General features: G+C 51.5%; 1 protein-coding gene and 1 long non-coding RNA gene across 2 annotated transcripts; one reads left to right on the top strand and one right to left on the bottom strand.

Annotated features, from left to right (window-relative positions):
• Positions 1 to 10,230: 10,230 nt before the first annotated feature.
• PROK1 (prokineticin 1) lies at positions 10,231 to 15,907 on the bottom strand. The gene is made up of 3 exons (XM_027964841.3): positions 15,836 to 15,907; positions 13,074 to 13,199; positions 10,231 to 11,364 (listed from the first exon to the last, which is right to left on the bottom strand). The coding sequence occupies exons 1-3, from the start codon at positions 15,905 to 15,907 to the stop codon at positions 11,245 to 11,247; spliced, it is 318 nt and encodes a 105-aa protein (XP_027820642.1). The 3' UTR covers positions 10,231 to 11,244.
• On the top strand, positions 10,346 to 19,420 carry LOC114113153 (uncharacterized). The gene is made up of 2 exons (XR_003588202.3): positions 10,346 to 10,702; positions 14,909 to 19,420. It is a non-coding gene; the product is annotated as an uncharacterized LOC114113153 (long non-coding RNA).
• Positions 19,421 to 20,331: the final 911 nt, after the last annotated feature.

Below are 20,331 nucleotides of genomic sequence, written 5' to 3'. Positions count from 1 at the left end.
ATTAATGTTTTTCTCCTCTCTTCTAATCACCACCAAAAACATACAGAGTGGCTATCTTTACCCATATTTTACAAACGAGAAAAATGAAGCTTAACAAAGCTGTCACTTACCCAGCTCCCAAATCAGAATATGATACTGCCAGGATTTCAATCCAGGACCAGTTTGACTCCAAAACCCGTGATCTTTCCATTCCACCCTGCTCGGGTCTCATTTAATGGATGAGAATCCTGAGGATTAGTGACACTGAGCACTAGGAGAAAGCTCAGATGCCCACAGGGGCCAGGCAGGTAATGGAGAAATCACCTGCCAGAGATTCTACCGAGAATCTTCGCTTTAACTAAATTACCGGTGAAGCAAGTAATATGATATGCGCCTATATGGTACTGGAGATTGTGTTTCCAATTCTGATTTTTAAAGTAGATATCAAAAAATAGAAATACACAGTTAATTTAATTGCCTTCCAAAAATTGTAAGCGTAATGCAGCCAGCACTGTGTAAATCAAGCAGATTATTTTCAGATCAGATGTAAACTCCAGTCACCCGGTGGCCACCCTAAGGAAGGTGCGGCGGAGACCCCGACACAGGTGTGGTGAGTTCAGATGTGTCTAAACAACCCTCTACAGCTGCATACCACACCCTCCAGTTAGGGCCACTGTGGGAACCCAATTCCAGGATGCCAGGATTCATCGTTTTCCAAGAGGTATAAGAAATGTAAGGGCTTCCCACATTCTCAAATGCTAGAGAATTTGCCTGCAATGCAGGAGACCCGAGTTCCATCCCTGGGTCTGACAGCCTCCCTGAAGAAGGAAATAGCAACCCACTCCAGTATTCTTGCCTGAAAAACCTCATGGACAGAGGAGCCTGGCGGGTTTCAGCCCACGGGGTCGCAAAGAATCGGACGTGACTGGCGGACTAACACTTCCACTCTAACACTTTCATAGGAAATGTGGGTTTGGGGGAAATATACCAAATTTTAAACACAGGTCACTTTATTTTTACACTGTGCAGACAAAATAAGACAGATCTGCAGGCAAGCCCACATCGTCGGTCTCCAGTGAGTCTCCTCACTCTCGGGCACAGCCCAGACTCAAAAGAAATCCTGACTTCTAGGAATGGCACCCCACTCCAGTACTCTTGCCTGGAAAATCCCGTGGACGGAGGAGCCTGGTAGGCTGCAATCCATGGAGTCGCTAAGAGTCAGGCATGACTGAGTGACTTCACTTTCGCTTTTCACTGTCATGCATTGGAGAAGGAAATGGCAGCCCACTCCAGTGTTCTTGCCTGGAGAATCCCAGGGACGGGGGAGCCTGGTGGGCTGCCCAGATGGGGTCGCACAGAGTCGGACATGACTGAAGCGACTTAGCAGCAGCAGCTGCAGGCTGTAATGAAACCAGCCTGTGCTTTTTCCAGCCCAGAACTGGAGCGGGAGGCACAGAGGAGAAAGGATAGGCTGAGTGAGGGCAGTGCAGGATGCCCAAGCCTGACAGAACCCGCCTGAAGAGGCAGGTCTACAGACAATCTGACTTCATGGCTCATTTTTTCTTCCCTCAGTCAGATCTTTGCCTGAAGCTACACCAGAAGACCTGGCAGCCCGTTGTCAAGGGGAGGACTGCATGACAGCCGGCCACGCTAATTAAAGGGGATTTTTTTTCCTCCCAGATGAATGCGTGTTAAAAATATCAAATATTAATCACTGGCAACATTAATTTGTAATAATGCTTGTCTCCCTTTCAGCTTCTAAACCGACATCTGGCATGACTGCTTTGAAACTGACACCCGCTCCATCGAGGGATTTATAAATAGCCTGGGTTAAAATCTTCACCTTGAACCAAACAGGCTGACTCCATGCGGTGGTTTATGGAATGAAGGGGGCTGCCTCTGGCACTAAAGTCCTGGGTGGGTCTATTTGGGATAGTGTTTAAAACGTTAAAAAAAAATTATAAATTAAAAAGACACCAACAGTGTACTGGGAGGGAGGGTTCTAGAGTGGCTCTGATGGCTTCCTCCCTGGAGGAGGTCAGCCTGCCTCCCACCTAGCCCATTTCATGCTAGGTGAGGCTGGACGGGGCACAGGCTGTTTCATCCTGCCCTAAGTTCACCGTCCAGTTTCTATACTTGCTCTTGGTGACTGATTAGTGCAGACACCATCCTTTATTGAAGGGGCACAAAACCCACTTTCTATGGGCAGAAGAACAAGTCCTCTATCAGCCTGCAGAGCACCGTCAGTGCACAAGCTCACTGGGCCTGGGGTTCGCACCACCTCATTCCAGCCTCACAACAACCCTGCGAGGGGAATCCCAGTGGGAACGCCATTTCACTGAGGAGGAAGGTTAAAGAAGCTGCTTCCCTGAGGTTCCCCAGGCAGCTGGTGGTGGGCAGAGTCAAGATCATCCCAAGAAGAGGAGGTCCTTGGAGTCTCCTTGCTTAACACCTTTCCAACATTTTTCCTGTGGCTAAAACCCCAGCTTCCCAAGGGTCCCCTTTCCAGGAATTGGGATCCAGCATTTCTGCGATGGAACACAGGACTCTGGGTACCTAATGAACAACCCCCACCATGCTCGACCACCAGGGAGGGTTGGGGCCACATTGCTGTGGGGTCTACCTCACAACAAACTGGCGAGATGGCCAGAGTCGCTGTCCACATGTAGCGGAGGTGCAAACAGACTCTGAGAGCTGCCTCACCCCTAGCGGAGCTGAGCTGAGAATCTCAGCCTCTGGCCCCAGTGTCACCAGGAGGGGCAGGACCATCAGACAGAAGGGCAGAGGGAGGACGGAGTATGCCGTGGAGGGGAGAAGGCAGGTGGGGGCAGAGGGCAGCATCTGGGAAGGAAGCTGGGAGATGCTAGGGGAAGCACAGGACCCCATTTCTGATTGTCCCAAGCTCCCCAAGGGCTCAGGGCATCTCTGGGGCAAACAGCGAAGCCCTTCCTGGCCCACAGACTTAGCCATCCCCGTGGGTCTCCCCGGCCCAGGGCTCCTGGAAGAGTGCAGGCTGTCCGGGGATGTGGTGGCCATAGGTAGCCTTGCCCAGGATCAGAAGTGCCCACAGGCCCTGATGGAAGGAAGGAACAAACACCTGGAGAGTAGACCACTGACAACACTCCTTAGTTACTTCACAGCTGCCCTTGCCAGTGAGGACCCTGGGGCCGGAGACTCTACAGGGAGCCCAGCTGGCGCTCAGCACCCCGCTGGGGCCAAATCCTCCTGAGAGCGTAATTCTACCTAACCCCCAAAACAGTCGTCCCTTTGCCTCTCCCAGGGCCTCACTGAGCCCCTTCTCAGTGTCCCTTCCTGGAAGCTAGTGAGGTCAGGTAGGCAGTCCCCACAGTGAGCTCTCAGAGGTGTGTCCCCTCCCCACAACTGGGAGTGAGCTGTGGGCTGCCTCGGCCCATGGGGCTCCTTGCAAAGTTCTCCATCCCCAGCAGGCTCCTGGGGCAGGACAACCCTGAGCCGAGGGGCCTGAGCCCCATTTTCTGCTGCCCCGTCTCCCAAACACCCCCTGCTGACACGGAGCATCCCATTCGGAGGCTTAGGCCCAGGTCTCCACAGCTGGGCCCCAGATGGGGGCCTGGGAACATATGTAGGACACGTGTTTGCCTCTTGGCTGGGGCCTCGGGGCAGCCAGAGCCGCCTCCTCACCTACAGGGCTTCCCAGCCTCCAGGTGGGGCCCCAGCTGTCCGCCCTCAAGTGAGCGGAAATTACAGGCCCACGGGGGGCCTCCCCTCTCTCCTCATGGTGGCCCCCTCCTTGTGTTCCTCTTCCTCCTTGGTTTCACTTCAGCGACTGAGGTTTCTCCAGGGACAGTTGCACAAACCTTGAAACCTAATTTTGGATGGACACAGACCCCATCACATTCTCCCTGCCTTCCCTCCTGTCCTGCTCGTCCTTGTTTTAATATTAAGCCCACGCTCTAGTTCGACTGGAGCTTTTTCTAATGGAAACTAGTCTCTTGGTCCCTTGGGGGAAAAGTAGAACTTTCATCATATGTTTATTTCCTCCAAAGGTTGGGGAGACAGATGGGTGGGGCAGTGTTTCTTGGGAAAGGAGGCACCGGGACCACCAGCATCAGTCACAGCTGGAGGGGGCTTGTTGGAGGCCCCACTGAATCTGAGTCTCTGGAGGTAACCCAGGAAACAGCGTTTGAACATCACCCTTTGTGCTTCTATGTACACTAAGGTTTGGGAACTGCAAGTCTACAGAGTAAACGACATTTTCTAGTCCTGGGGTCACCAGCCCTGAGATGCTTATCTCAGGGGACACACATGCATTGGCAGGTTTAATTTGAACACAATCTGAGAAGAGCCAGAATAAAATTCAGAGCCCACACTCCTTATGCTTTTCCGAGAAAAAAAAAAATTATATAACGCAGTATTAAGATCATAGCCCATATTGAGCAAACATTCCATTTCACTTGGAAACAGTGACTCATATATTTAAGCAGGGTATTAAGAAGCTCTTAGATAAGATTTGTGTAGCTATGTTCCCAAATGGAGTGTTATTAAGCTTTTCCCACATAAACCTGTGCTTTTAAACTACATCATAATAATGGCACACAGGCCGGACAAACTGAGATTTTTTCCTACTGCGTTCAAATTCTGGGAAAGTGAAACGCATCCAAGAGCAGGTGTTTGTTTCTTCCTGGCAGTTTTACGAGTCTCTCACAGGGGAGATGCCTCAGGTAACTGGCTTAGTGAGCCAGGCAGACAGATCCCAGTGCTAACTGGGATGTCTTCATAAATAAACAAAAAATGTATAAAACATTCCCATGGAGCTTCCACTGGCCAAGGCCGCCCTAAGCTCTTCTTGTGCACTAACGTCTAATTCTCACACCAACCCGAAGGGGCAGGTACTATTGTTATTGAACCAAACTTGGGACCCTTTGCCCAAGTGCAGTAGAGCCAAGACAACAGGTTGTGGTGAAGCAAAGTACAGTGTTTATTGCAGGGCTCCAAACAAGAAGTCCTGGCAGCTGAGACTCAAGATCCGAACTCCCCAACTTTCCAAGGGCAGGCTTTTAAAGACAAGGTAAGCAGGAGTTCCCTGATGGTCCAATGGTCCAATTCCCTGATGGTCCATGCTTCCACTGCAGCGGGCATGGGTTCAATCCTTTGTTGAGGAACTAAGATCCTGCATGCCACAAGGTACAGCCAGAAAAATAAAATAAAGACAGGGTGACGGAGAGGGTTCCAGGGTGTGTAATCAGCTCATAGACATTCCTCTTTTGGTTAGTAGTGAGGTCATGGGGAGTCAGCATCATCAACCTTCTGGTTTCAACCCGTCTGGGGTCTCTGTGCTTCTGGGCAATATACAGTCACTTAACTTCCACCTGGTGGGGGTTTCAGTATCTGCAAAACAACTCAAAGGATATGGCTCAAGATATTATGTAGAGCAGAGAAGGCAATGGCACCCCACTCCAGTACTCTCGCCTGGTAAATCCCATGGACGGAGGAGCCTGGTAGGCTGCAGTCCATGGGGTCACTGAGGGTCGGACACGACTGAGCGACTTCACTTTCACTTTTCACTTTCTTGCATTGGAGAAGGAAATGGCAACCCACTCCAGTGTTCTTGCCTGGAGAATCCCAGGGATGGGGGAGCCTCGTGGGCTGCCATCTCTGGGGTCGCACAGAGTCGGACAGTCGTGACCCCACAGATGGCAGCCCACCAGGCTCCTCCGTCCATGGGATTTTCCAGGCGAGAGTACTAGAGTGGGGTGCCATTGCCTTCTCCACAGAGCCCCTGACGGGGAACTAGATGTCCTTGTTTGTTTAATGGCTAAACTATTATTATTTGTCTCATTTGACTGTTTTCCTTTCTGCATTTTCTCACTTCTCAAATTAAATTTATTCTTTGGAACTCTAGCAAGGCCTAGGAGGTGAAAGTTTTTCTACAAATAAGAGGCAGTCAGAGAACATGCAGAGGTCTGTCCAGGCAAAGCCCCATAGGATTCTGCTCAGTTACACTATTATTATTATTGCTGCCCATTTTACAGATAGGGAAACTGAGGTAGAGAGGCTTAGTAACTTGTCCACGGTTCCTATCTAATAAATAGCCTGACCAGGGTCCAAACCCACAGCCTGTGCTGTTACCGCTGTGTCACCCCGGTAGCAAGGTAACTTTGCTGCTAATTCTGTGAGAGTTGCCAAATGAGCCAAATGCAAAATGACAAGAAAATGTCAAGCTGCCATTTGACAGATTTGTTTACTTGGTCTTCAGGGCTTAGTTTCATGATGAAATCTCACAGGTTTCTCTATGCCTTGTCTCTGTCAGAGCTATGCCCACGGCTTCTTACTCATCAGCCTGTCTGTCTGCTTAGATCCAGTTAATCCTCCTCACTAATCTTCAGTCCCCAAATTAAGGCCCCTCTGTCCTCACTAGGCCAGGGGCTTTTCCTGCCCCTGAAGACATGAGCCCATTCTGGGGGCTCTGATCCCTTTTAAAAACCACACCCGTATTTTTCCTCCACATCACACTCATATTTAAATAAATCTAATATACCTATGATCCATGAGCAGTAGAGCCTTCCAAGTAGGGGTCTAACACAAGAAAGAATATTCTAGATGGAGGGCTCCAGATTGTGACCCTCCTGCCGTCCTAGGCCCAGTGGTCCCCTTGAGGCCCACGCACTGTTCTCTCAGGCTTATGGCTGGCTCCAGGCTCCCACAGGAGCCTTTCTTTATAAACTTTGAGTGGAAAACATCAGTGGAAGTTTATGGAGGTCGAGAGGGGTGTCAGAGGACTGAGGGGGAAGCCAACAAGGAGAGGATCCTGTTTCACCATCATTCTTGCCCAGAGTCAGCTGTCCCAAGCCTCTGTCCTCTGGCTGTGCAGCTGCTCCAGCCACGACCTTCACCATTCAACCCTGGGAACACAAACAGGACTCAGACACTGCCCTTCCTTCTCCTGCGGAGGAGGCTGGCCGAAACATGAGAGCTTTCTAAGGACAGGAGTTAACTCAGGGCCTGAGGTGTGTCCCAGTCACTGTGTCGAGGGATGAAGGTGGAGGTGGGGGACGCATGTGGGTTAATCTGCATGATGCTTTGAAGTCACAGGACATGAGAGGAAAGCAAAGCATTCCCCATAGAGGGAACTGCCTGGGCAAAGTTACACGTGGCGTCTTCCACAAACCAAGACAGTCCTGAGGTTGGGAGGGCTGGGGGAGACAGTAGGAGAGCAGAGAGGGTGGCCAGGCCAGACCACAAGGAGCTTTTCGCTTCTGGACAAGACAAGCTTTCTCCTTTGTTGCAGAGAAGCCTTCTGGGGGATTTTTGATGAGGAAAGAACCGGGCAAATGTGCTGCCTAGAAGGATGAGTGGTGGGCATGCAGGGCTGGATTCTAAGGAGAAACTGGAGGCAGAGATAATAGGTAGAAACAGTTGCCGTGGACCACACCGAGCAGGGTGAGGGCTCAGACAGGCCCGGACTGGAGGGAAGAGGGGCAGAACCGAGAGACTTTTAGGAAGTAAAAGAGAGAGCTTGGTGATCATTTGACAAGAAAGTCAGAGACAAGGGACAGTAACAGAGAGATAGACAGTTCTAGACTGCCCTCGAGCTTCAGACTTCATAGTAGGGGGTGGTGGGAGCACGGAACCATCAAGACCAGCAGAGAAAAGGAAGATTTGGGAAGAGGGGGGGAGGGCGGGCGGGGGGGGGGCAGCACCCAGTCCTTTTCCTCTGACCCCCATCCAGCACCACTCTTCTAATCCTGGAGAATCCGTGAGAGGAGACGTCCCACAGGAAGATGACAGAGGCTTCCAGGAAAGAAACTTGTAGGGTGGAACTGGAAGCCAAAGAGCAATTAAACATGTGTCCTGGCATGCCTCTTCACCCAGGTGGAAGCATAATCCCTCTGAATCTCTGACTGAGCATAACACCTGGGATGTCTGGGGAGCGGTCCCCATCTGCTCTGAGAGCTCCCTTCTTTCTGATGCGGCCATCTATTCCTCCTCAGCTCTTCTGTGCCACCCCCATGTCAGCCACTAGATGGCACCAGACTCCACCAGCTGAGAAGGAAACCTAGCGTGTTTGTGCAGGCCTTTGCCTCTCTTTGCAACCCCATGAACTGTAGCCTGCCTGGCTCCTCTCTATCCATAGAATTTTCCAGGCAAGCACATCGGAGTAGGTTGCCATTTCCTTCTTCAGCGAATCTTCCTGACTCAGGATGGAACCCACACCTCTTTCGTCATCTGCTTTGCCAGGCAGGTTCTTTACCATTGTACCACCTGGGATTTGGGCCAATAGGGGGCGGTCAGACTGTCACTAAAGAACCCACATCTTGAAGGGCTGTCCATTTCACCTAAGTCTAATTTAATTTAATTCTTCTAGAAGCATTCTTATTGTGGGTGTATTATTCTTACTAGTTGGTTCTTTTATAACTATGAAGACAGTGAAAGTGTTAGTCACTCAGTCGTGTCCGACTCTTTGTGACCCCATAGACTGTAGCCCAGCCAGGCTCCTCTGTCTATGGGATTCTCCAGGCAAGAGTACTGGAGTGGGGTTGCCATTTCCTGCTCCAGGGGACCTTCCCAACCCAGGGATTGAACCCAGGTCTCCTTCATTTCAGGCAGATTCTTTACTGTCTGAGCCACCTATATATATATATATATATATATATATATATATATATATATATATAAGATATAGTCTTCATACTTATGAATATTCATGAAGAATATATCCCTAAATGTAAAGAATTCTCACAAATATACTTTCCTTGGGCTTCCCTGGTGGCTCAATGGTAAAGAATCAACCTGCCAAGACAGGAGACGTGGGTTCTATCCCTGGGTTGGAAAGATCTCCTGGAGAAGGAAATGGCATCCCACTCCAGTACTCGTGCCTGAAAAATCCTGTGGACAGAGGAGCCTGGTGGGCTACAGTCCATGGGGTCACAAAAGAATCAGTTACAACTGAGCAAACAAACAACATACTTTTCCTTAGCTTCCCTAGCCTCCCCTGTGATCTCTTCAATCTAAAGGGAAAAAAAGCAGCAGGGAACTGGGGCAAAGACCAATTATCAGTTCCTCAAAATTCTGATATAAAAAGTGAGAATCAGTCGTGTTAGATTAAAAGGATGGTTTGGCCCATCGACAGGTCTACAGATCAGCTGGCTCCCATGGGAATGAAAAGGCAGCTGCAGGCTGCATGTCAGCAGCCACAGGGTCCCTTGTGCCTGCAGCCACCCCGCGTCTCTGCTCCATCACACTGCTTCCTTCAGCGATGCCCCACCCAGGTCAGCTCTGCTTACAGAGGGCGACTGGCTGGGAAAGCACCGCACACAGCGTGACCTGGCAGCAGCAGGCGGTTCCTGGAGATCCAAAGGACAGGATGGACAAATTGGATTCCTGGACATGGAAAGGAACTCTACATTTAGTACCTGAGCCTGAAAGTCAGGAGCCAGGAGACTCAAGGGCTGCAAGAAGTGGGCAGATGAGCAGAGCAAGCACCAGTGTCTATCAATTGAGCCAAAATCAAAGAGCAAGCCCTGTGTGGGGCCCAGGCCCAGCCTGGGTGGGCTCTGCAGTAAAACCTGTCCTGAGCATGCCCTGAGCAAGGTTATGACAGGGTTAAGGGCAAAGAAAGGAGGGCAGGACCCCAGGACTCAGAAACCAGTCTCCTTGGAGGCTTCTGAGAGGCAGAGGATACAATATACTTTTCATCTTATATTTTGCACTTCCCTAGACTAAGAATTCGGAGAAGAAAATGGCAACCCACTCCAGTATCCTTGCCTGGAGAATCCCAGGGACGGGAGCCTGGTGGGCCGCCGTCTATGGGGTCTCACAGAGTCGGACACGACTGACATGACTTAGCAGCAGCGGCAGACTAAGAATTGAGGTGAGGAAGGGCCACAGGGCTAGCACTTAAGGAATACTCCAGTCCCTGGTTCAGACGCAGAATCAGGGCCTCACCAGCCCGTCCCTGAAGCAGACTTTCTCACCATACGTGGTGACCTGATGGCGTCGGCTATTTGACACTCGACAAAAGGGACAAAAGGGCTCAGCTCACAAGGCCTCCTGCCTCCAACCCAGAAACCCATTTCAGCCATACCCTCCTCATCACCTAGAGCCCACTGAGCTGCCTCGAACCCTTCATGCAAACGGACCCTGTATCCACTTTCTCCAAAAAAATTGCCCCAGAGGGGAGGAGGGATTCCAGTCACATCCCTCTCCGACCCAGACGCAGCCCGGCCCTGCCCCCTCCCCACATCCCCCGGCACGGCAGGAACACACAGCCGCTTGACCCTTGTTCATGCTTTTATTCTGCAACCAGCAGTCAGTGCGCACAGCCACAGGCATCACCACGCCTGCGCGAGCCTTGGGCAGGGTCCAGATGGGAGGTGCTGACGGGGACTGGGGTTGTACACCAGATGGAGGCCAGTGGTGTGACACCCAGACAAACTGTTCTGAACTTCAGCCAACTGTCAGCCTCTAGAGAAGATGCCGTATTTATAATAGATGTGGGGCACACACAGCCTGGCCATTGTCCTGGGTCGCGGTCTCCTCCTGTGCCCAAAATCAGTGGCCCGCCGGCTAGCCCCCATCTCTCCTCCAGCTGAGCAGAAGCCAGAAGCTTCCTCGAGGTCACACAGAGACCTGCTCTTGACCCTTGGAAGGGGGCTGTTGGAGGGAACTCACTCACGGCCTCATGAACCACCACTGTCTGCATTTCACAGGGAGGCAGCAGGATCCGGGGCTTCACTGTGAACTGGTAACATGATGGGAGGGGCATGGGAGGCCTGCAGTTCTGACCCAGCGGGCTGACCGCAGGCTGAACCCACAGCAGCCGTGTGGAGGCCAACTGACCTCTTGGGGCCCCATACTTTGCACGAGCTCACTGATGCAGGCAGAAGTGCACCTGCCGGAGGGGAGCGGCAGGGCCCAGGGAGGACGGTTCACCTGTGGTGGAGGAAGGGCCGGGCAGGGAGAGACACAAGGAAGGAGTACGTCCCTGTTACTCACTGCCCCGAGGCGGCCTGAGCAGTGCACCCGGGCTTCCTCCAGGACCACAGCCACCTGCCAGGACCCCACAGCCGGCCGGGCAGACCGTAAAACCCTGCGACGTGTGTCTGCGTCAGTGCACGTATATGGGCAGGGGAGCAAGGGCGTAGGTCAGCAGTGCAGGGAGTGGGACAGCAGAGGGGATGCGAGGCTGGGCCTTTCAGCAGAAATAAAAGTCCAAGGGAGACCACCGCAGGCTGTGCTCAGAAAGAGGCCCGGGACCCCTGGTGGGTGTCCTGAGACCAGACACTCCTAAAAGTTGATGTTCTTCAAGTTGGTGGAGCAACGGTACCTGCCGTCCAGGCCACGGGAACATAGCAGGTTGGGCAGGCAGGGGCAGGCATGGTGCTGCCGTTTTCTGAAGAAGGGGACCTGGGGAGAGAGAGGAGAGGAGATGTCACCTTCACCAAAGGGAGGCGGGCCCCCGGGGGGAGCCTCTGGCCGGCCCATCCCTGGCTGAAATGTCTCATCACCTGCACCCCAGCACCACAATAATGGCTTTTATAGAGGAGGAAACTGAGGCACAGAGAGGTTAAGTATCATGCCAAGGTCACACAGCCAGTTTGTGGAGGAGCCAGGGTTTGACCTCAGGCAGTCTAGCTCTGACACTGTGATCAGCCACTATGCAATATGGCCCACCCGCCTATCCCCCAAACTCCACGAGCCCCCACACCACCCACCGGGGTCCCCCCGCTGACCCAGCACACCCACTCTCACAAATTCACACCCACACCGGTGATTGAATATCAGTTGTAGCTCAGCCATTACACTCTCCACCCTGTGTGGGTGTCAGGGAGGTGGTTGCACAGGACAGGGTCCCTGCCGGGTGACTCACACCCACAGGAAGGCTGAGCCACTGAGGGTTCCTCAAGGAGGGTGAGTAGGAGGGGTTAGGAGTATAGATAAGTCGCACAGTCTGGGCTCAAATTAGGTCTGCCAATTCCCAGCTGTGTGACAACTGGCAAGTTATTTAGCCTCTCGGTGCTTCAATTTATTATCCGTAAAAGGAGTTAATAATAGTGGCTACCACATATGGTTGTAAATAGGTTTTCATGATAAAGAGGTTTAAATGTGCAAAAACATCACTTAGGATGAAGGTTGGCACATGGTAAGCACTCGGTGTATTGCCTCTGCTGCCTGCTTTGGGAATACCCCAAGGCTACAGGGACTCTGTTCTGTCTCCCTCCCCAGCTCAGCCTCCTCACGCCTAGGAGGGCTGCCAGGGAGGATCATGGTTGGAGGATGCTCCTGGGTGCAGGCGTGCTCCCCAGAGGGGCTTGCAGGGCATCTTGGCCACAGAAAGCCCAGGGAAGGGGGCGCAAGCCCACAGGTGCTGCCGCAGCCACCTGACAGAAAAAAAGGCCGTGGGCTCATTCTGTGGTCTCTGGGCTGGGGGCTCCTCAGGAAGCAGAGTGGGTGCTGGATGCCTAGGGCACAGAGGAGTGAGTCTCCTTAAAGTATGTGCCCTGGGGGCCTGGCCAACCTCACCCTGCACGCCCCCTCATACTCAGGCTCTGGGTGGGAGCCCACTTTACAGTCTTACTGCATTGTGTTCTTGAGGGGAGAATGTGTGTGTGCGTGCTCAGTCACTCAGTCGTGTCCAGCACTTTGCCACCCCATGGCTTGTAGCCTGCCATTCTCCTTTGTCCACGGGATTCTCCAGGCAAGAATACTGGAGTGGGTTGCCATTCCCTTCTCCAGAAGATCTTCCCAACCCAGGGATCGAACCTGTATCTCCTTCATCTCCTGCATTGCAGACGGATTCTTTACCACTGAGCTACCTAGGGAGTCCAGAGGGAAGAACCCTGTGCAGTAAAGGGCGTTCAGGAGACTCTCAGAATCTGAATTTATCAGGTCAGAAACTTTAGGGGTGTCAGTCTACTCCCCTCTCTGTATGCATGAGGTAACTGAGACCCAGGGCCTTCAGCAAATGAGGAACAGCCTCCAGGTCTAACAGGCTGTGTGATTAAGACCCCACTGTACCCCAACCACCCCCAAAGTAAGGAGGTGGCAAGAAATCCCTAGATTGGAGTCGGAACACTGGTCCAGCGCCTCGTGCCTTGAGCCAATGTGAGCAGTACCTTGTGGCTGCCGGGGTGGCACTCCTCTCCTGCCCGCCCCAGCGGGGTGCACACCCGCAGCCCACGCAGCCACAGGCTGACCGCACAGCAGGTGCCCTCCCTGCACTGGATATCCCGCTCGCAGGCCTGCAGGGGGAAGACAAAGGGCCATTAGTGCCCGTGAGCACCACCCCAGAGAAACCAGACGGGAAAGTACATCCAAAACCCCTTCAGAGGGGTGCTGGGAGCGGTACCCAGGCCCCAGCCCCCGGGACACCCGGGGCCACCCCTGCCCCTGCCGAGGCAGGAAACTCAGGGCTCAGCAGGGCAGCAGACTTGGATCTAAGAGCCCTCTGAGCTCCTCTGCGGCCGCTCGGCAGGGAGGCTCTCCTCTGACAAGGCTGGAGCTTAGGAGACAGAGCTTTTCTAGCACCAGGGGGTGCTCAGTGGATGCTAATGAGATTGAGTTAGCTCGAATTCTTCGAGGGGGAGGGTCCCAATGGCCTGCACCCCAGGGTGGTCCGTCTCAAGTTTCTGTGGACAGGGACCCTCCAGCCCTCATCCAGCAGTACTCGGGGCTGGTGCCTCTCCTCCCCACCACGGTCCCCTCAGTCCTCCCTGGAAACCCAGTCTCATCTGAGGGGCCAGCACCCCCCGATAGGTATTTCCCCCCAGGGCGTCTCTGCTGGCCTGCCTGGCCCCTATGTGACAATTGGCAAGTTATTTAGCCTCTCTGTGCCTCAGTTTACTACCAGTAGAATGGGTTAATATTAGTAACTCCTCTAGCATGGACTCCTCTGGATTGGGCTCCCAGAGCAGGGGCTGTGTGGCCCTGCCTGGTTTCTGAAAGGTACCATCTATGTGTGTTTTCGTCGCTCAGTTGTGTCTGACTCTTTGCGACCCCATGGACTGTAGACTGCCAGGCTCTTCTGTCCATGGAATTCTCCAGGCAAGAGTACTGGAGTCGGTTAGCTTTCCCATCTCCAGGGGATCTTTCCAACCCAGGGACTGAACCCGGGTCTCCCGAATTGCAGGCAGATTCTTTACCATCTGAGCCACCAGGGAAGACCCACACAAACCTGCTTTAAGCAAAAGCCTACATTAAGGAAAACAGAACTAAACTTCTCCAGACTCAGGAGAAGCCACCTTGTTGAAGCACCCCACCTTCCCATTTCAGAGATCTGTGGCTTCTCTCAGCTGAAGCTGGGAGCTGGGTTTGGGTTGGCCCTTTTCCATTGGGCTTCCCTTGTTGCTCAGCTGGTAAAGAATCCGCCTGCAATGGGGGAGACCTGGGTTCAGTCCCTGAGCTGGGAAGATTCCCCCTGGAGAAGAGAAAGGCTACCTACTCCAGTATACTGGCCTGGAGAATTCCATGGGCCATATAGTCCATGGAGTCGCAAAGAGTCGGACACGACTGAGCAGCTTTCACTTCACTTCTTCTCTACTGGGCCATGGAGTGCCCTCTGGCTGCCTTGTGGGGCACTGCAGTAAAGCGGGGCATGCTGGGGCTGCTCGACACTCCGAGGAGGTGCAGGGGGCAGTCATCTGGTCTCCAACCTAGTCAGCCGGTCCCTGAAAGCTCAGGGTCAGCGCTGAGTGGACTCCACCTGACTCTTCTGCCACAGAGGTGTGGCATCACTGGTCAGCCTGCTGCCTGGTGGGGTAACCAGGGCTTCTACCCTCTGCTCTCACCCTCCCAACCTTCAAGCTGCACGAGAGGAGGGCAGCCTTCTGTAGTTCACATTCATTAGGTGCAATTCTGTCCTGACAGTTGTATTTATGGTTTGGGTCCCAAAAGCATTGGCTGGCCTTTGATGTTTGTTCTGCTTTGAAACTCGGTCTTTTTCCTCTAAAAGGGAGAAGAAAGAGACTTCGCTTTCTGTGAACACTACAGTTAATCCAGTTCCAGGAATGGTTTGGCCTTCTCTACATTTCCATTTTCTGTGTAAAAAGCTGGAGGAAGTTGAAACAAAAGTGAATGTCTCTTTTTTATTGTTCTAGTGGCTTTTTATCTAGAAACCTTCCAGGTCAGTCATTACTTTCTGTTTTTATAAGAATGGTCGCATCACCATCACACAACCTGTGCCCATGAGAGGGTGGGTCCAGGGGAAGTCAAACTTCTGAGGGAGAACCACTATTGGGATGTCTTGAATACTACAATGTGCCTGCACCCACAGTGGGGCTGGATTTCTGCTTGTTATCCAACACTTGTTTCTGGGTCACTTAGCCAATTGTTGGCGTCACCTTTATTCCTATCAACTGGGCACAGAGTTAAAACATATAAACTGCACGGGGAAAGAAAGAGTTTCAAAATCGACTTTCTTAAGAGTAGAGAAAGCAGAGATTAAACATACCCAACAGAAGCTAAATAAGGTCACAGCCTTTAATTAATTCAACTTGCTATGAAAATTACACTTGACATGTGAACCAAACCATGCATGAAAACTAAAATTTACACCAAAGATAAATTAGTGCTAATCCACTTTATGAAAGATTCTTTATTACTCAAAAATCTTCTTTTGACCAAAGGTCCAAACTTCAGAATTTGCAATGCTCTCCTCATTTATTGAAAGCAGAATTTGATTTACACAGTTTCTCTGAAGCAGATCCCCTTTATCGAGGTCTAACTAACGTGAAAACCCTGTGAGATGCCTCTCAGAAGTGTGGTCTGGAACTGGCTCCCATGCCCTTGGTTTGCCTCCTGTGTGGTTCCTGGGTCCTGTCCCATGCAGACCCTGACATCATCCCAAAACCCAGGGCAGAGAGAATGTTGGACGACTTACCCCGGTGATCACGGCACAGTCGGACGCGGTCACCAAGAGGAGTATCACTGAGACTCGCGCGGCACCTCTCATGGTCACTTGGGGTGGAGGCAACCACTGCCAGCTCCGTTGCCTCCGCTCAGCCTCAAACCTGCCAGCTCGGAAGGCCAGGCTCTCCTCTGAGATTTATAGCGTCCGATCCAGGCTGCCTGTGGATGCTTTGTCTCCACTCTTGCCCATGACACTGTTATTCAGATGATCTCAGAGATGGAGATGAGACCTGAATCCCAAATGACATTGAATCACCATCGAAACCAATAAAGATGAACCATCGGCGGCAGTGACAGTCGCTCTGACTCTCAGGACGCAACGATCCAGTCAGCTCCATGCATCGTACCCCACAGTCCTGTCGCCTCTGGGGCGTCCTTCTATTCTGCTTGGGGCCAGGGGAAGGCTTTGGTAATAAATCAAGGGATTAGCAACATCACCACTCACTCCTCCCTGCACCAAACCCAGGATCACCAGCTCCTTCACACTCAAGCCAATAAGAATGATCTGGGCTCTTCCTGTTGGCTCAGCACTGCTGTCGGAGTGAGGGGCTGAGACAACATAGTGAGAAGGCAGTGTCCTTGGTCCCCTAGAACAGGGGTCCCCAACCTCCAGGATCTAATGCTTGATGGTCTGAGATGGGGCTGATGTAATAATGATAGAAATAAAGTGCACAGTAAGTGTAATGCACTTGAAATCATCCCCAAACTATCCCCCCAACCTGGTCCGGGTCCATGGAAAAACTATCTTCCATGAAACTGGTCTCTGGTGCCAAAAAGGTTGGGGACTGCTGCCCTAGAAGGTAAAATTCCAATAGGGAGACGTAAGACAGTGAGAAAACAAAGCCAGGCTTGTGGGGTTGATGTTCCTGAGAAGTTCATAAGGAACTGCCCTCTAAGAGGCTCTGGACAAACACCAAGTGTCACTTGGCTCAGGAACCAGAGGGCAGAGGATGAGCCAGTTGACAGGTCCCTGGGGAAAAGCGTGCTTGAGCTGGGTTTCAGCTAAAGGTACCAGGAGCCATGTGCCTTCCTGTTCTATGGGTTGAGCTTGACCTTATCCAGGGGCTAACAAACATGGTGGGCTTGGACACCAGTCTTGGGGAAGGTGAATCTGGGCACAGCCCCTCCTACCAACTGATGGACCTTTTATCAGACAATCCCCACAGTGATAAAAGTCCCTTCTCTCTACAGTGATAAAAGCCACTATTGCCCAAGAAATGTCCTCAGTTCAGTTCAGTCGCTCAGTTGTGTCCAACTCTTTGCAACCCCACAAACCGCAGCACACCAGGCTTCCCTGTCCATCATCAGCTCCTGGAGTCCACCCAAACCCATATCCGTTGAGTCGGTGATGCCATCCAATCATCTCATCCTCTGTTGTCCCCTTCTCCTTCTGCCCTCAATCTTCCCCAGCATCAGGATCTTTTCAAATGAGTCAGCTCTACATCCTGCAATATGTTAATAGGTGTTGCTACTGTTATTGCTAAGTTGTTTCAGTCATGTCTGACTCTGTGCGACCCCATAGATGGCAGCCCACCAGGCTCCCCTGTCCCTGGGATTCTCCAGGCGAGAACACTGGAGTGGGTTGCCATTTCCTTCCAGTGCATGACAGAGAAAAGTGAAAGAGAAGTCGCTCAGTTGTGTCCGACTCTTAGCGACCCCATGGACTGCAGCCTACCAGGCTCTTCCATTCATGGGATTTTCCAGGCAAGAGTACTGGAGTGGGGTGCCGTTGCCTTCTACATGCATACAAATACATACATATGAGATTTCCACAGTGGAAGCTTTGGGAAACTGATTACACAGTTCCACCAGCTTTTTTTTTTTTTTTTTTTTTTACCACAGGACTTTTCAGGGCCTTTTATATACTAGTAAGCACTTGAAACATCAAGCAAGGAAGTGCGATTTGTAATTATTTCCTGAACAGATGAATCCATCCAGCACTTTTTTCTGAGAGTGTCTCCAGGGAATGTGACTCGCAGGTAGACACGTTTACCAGCGTCTATGAGTGAGAGAGCGGGGAAGAGAAGAGCAGCTCAGCTTCACAACCATGAGCAGAGTGAGAATCGCAATCTAGCCTCAGTCTTCTCATCTGTAGCATGAGGGTGAGAATAGCACTTACACCATGGGCTTTTGTGAGTATTTGTCCATGTATTCATGTATTCATTGACTATATAGTTAGTCACAACTACTGCATTGGAGGGCTCAGACGGTAAAGAGCCTGCCTGGAATGTGGAGACCCAAGTTTGATCCCTGGAGAAGAAAATGGCAACCCGCTTCAGTATTCTTGCCTGTAAAATCCTACGGATGGTGGAGCCTCGGGGGCAAAGTCCATGGGGTCGCAAAGAGTAAGACACGACTGAATGACTTCACTTTCACTTTCTTTTCACTATATTGAAGACACTATTTTTGGTGCTGGAAATAGACCAGTGAGCAAAGCAAGATCCTTGCCCTCATGTGGGGGAGACAGATAATAGACAAATAAGCAAATAGATTTATAATGAAATGGCTAGGGGTGCTGAGTGCTATTAAAAAGGAAGACAGGGGGACTCCTCTGGTGGTCCAGTGGCTAAGACTCTATTCTCTCAATGCTGGGGCCCTGGGTTTGATCCCTGGTTGGGGAACTAGATCCCACAACTAAGACCATTTGCAGCCAAATACATAAATAAAAATAAATATTTAAAATAAAAAGGAAGACAGAGAGGACAGCAGAGCATGACAAGGTATGGTGCTTTAGATGGGGTGAGGGTCTCTCTGAGAAGACACTTAAGGACCCTGATGAAGTGGAAGAATGCACTGGGCAGAGCCTGGGGGGAGGAAGCGGTGCAGAGGCCCTGTGGTAGGGCCTTCTTGGCCAGTTCCAGGAGCAATGAGGAGGGCGGAGAAAAGGGGAAGGAGGAGGGAAGGATGCTGTTGGAGCAGGAGCGGGGGCCACACCCTACCAACCTCGCAGGGCATGGTGGAGGCTGACAGCAAGGGTGATGTGCACCCTTGGAGTGTTTGGAGCAGAGGAGGAGCAGGATGTGATTTACACTTTGAAGGATCTCTCTGGTGGTTTGTGGAGAATTAAGTGAGATGCTGCTGCTGAAGTGCTCAGCATGATGCCTAGCACACAGCAGCATTTGCAACTATTGCCATTTTCTATCATTAAAAAGATGGGTCTATGGGGAGAAGGGATAGTTAGGGAGTTTGGGATGGACATGTACACACTGCTATATTTAAAATGGATAACCAACAGGGACCTACTGTACACCACAGGGAATTCTGTTCAGTGTTATATGGCAGCCTGGACAGGAAGGGAGTTTATACGAGAATGGATAGATGCGTATGTATGGCTGGATCCCTGCACTGTTCACCTGAAACTACCACAGCATTTTTAATCGGCTACACTACAATGCAAAAGTTAAAAAAAAAATTAGATGGGCCTGAATGGGGGACAAGAGGGAAGGACTGGGAGTTTGGGATTATCAGAGGCAAACTTTTATATATAAAATGGATACACAACAAGGTCAGACTGTATAGCATGGGGAACTTGTATTCAATATCCTGTAATAAACCATAATGGAAAAGAATATTGTATAATTGAATCACTTTGCTGGACAGCAGAAATTAACACAACATTTTAATCAACTATACTTCAATTAAATTTTTAAAACTGATGAGCCTGTCTGCCTTCATGTAAAATTCCCCTTCCAGGTGAGAATCAAAATAATATGGTTATGGCCCATCTGTACACTGTGGCACTGAGCCAGACACACCACAGGAGAACCAAGAGACCACCACCTGTCGGTAACTTACAGAGGGAGAGGGCGGCATTGTGCGGGTGCTGGGAGGGGCACAGAGGCAGGCCGGCCTGTGTGCTTCAGGGGCCCTGCACAGACCGCCAGTCTCACACAGGTCACTTCGCAAGAGACAATGTTAGCTAACAGCGATCTCAGGCTAGCACTCACCTTCTGCCCTCATCCCCCACTCTCACCCCCTCCCTCACTCTCCACAACACTCAAAACTAATTATCGCACACAATTGCGTGAAGAATGGTAGTGAGCAATGCTGTGCGTGAAGAATGGTAGTGAGCAATGCTGCTGCAAACGGGACCTATAACAGCAATTGAAAGCACTTTATTCCTCTTGGATACTGGTGCTTGAGGACAAGCCAGTTAGAGGGAGGCAAGGGATCGACAACAACCTGGTGGAAACACCAAAGGAGACTCTAGGGAGCTTTGGGGTTCTTGACTCAATAACTCCCGTCAGCAGAGGTTCACGCAGAGCCTCCCGCATGTCAGGGTCAGGGTTCACGGCGGCTGCCGGGTCAGCTTTCTTCCGGAACTGAGGGCTCTCCTGTTCAGGTGCACAGGGGGATGTCAGCAGTATCCTAGCAGCACCCAGCACAATACCAACTTCTCCGTCTCTCTGCTTTAGTGCTGTGGTGCAGACGTCATCATTCTACGGGACTGTTTATACAGCCAGCGTG

The sequence above is a fragment of the Ovis aries genome, chromosome 1 (genome assembly GCF_016772045.2).
Source record: "Ovis aries strain OAR_USU_Benz2616 breed Rambouillet chromosome 1, ARS-UI_Ramb_v3.0, whole genome shotgun sequence".
Lineage (NCBI taxonomy): Eukaryota > Metazoa > Chordata > Mammalia > Artiodactyla > Bovidae > Ovis > Ovis aries.
The sequence above is the reverse complement of the archived record's forward strand: the minus strand, read 5'-3'. Positions and strand labels throughout refer to the sequence as shown.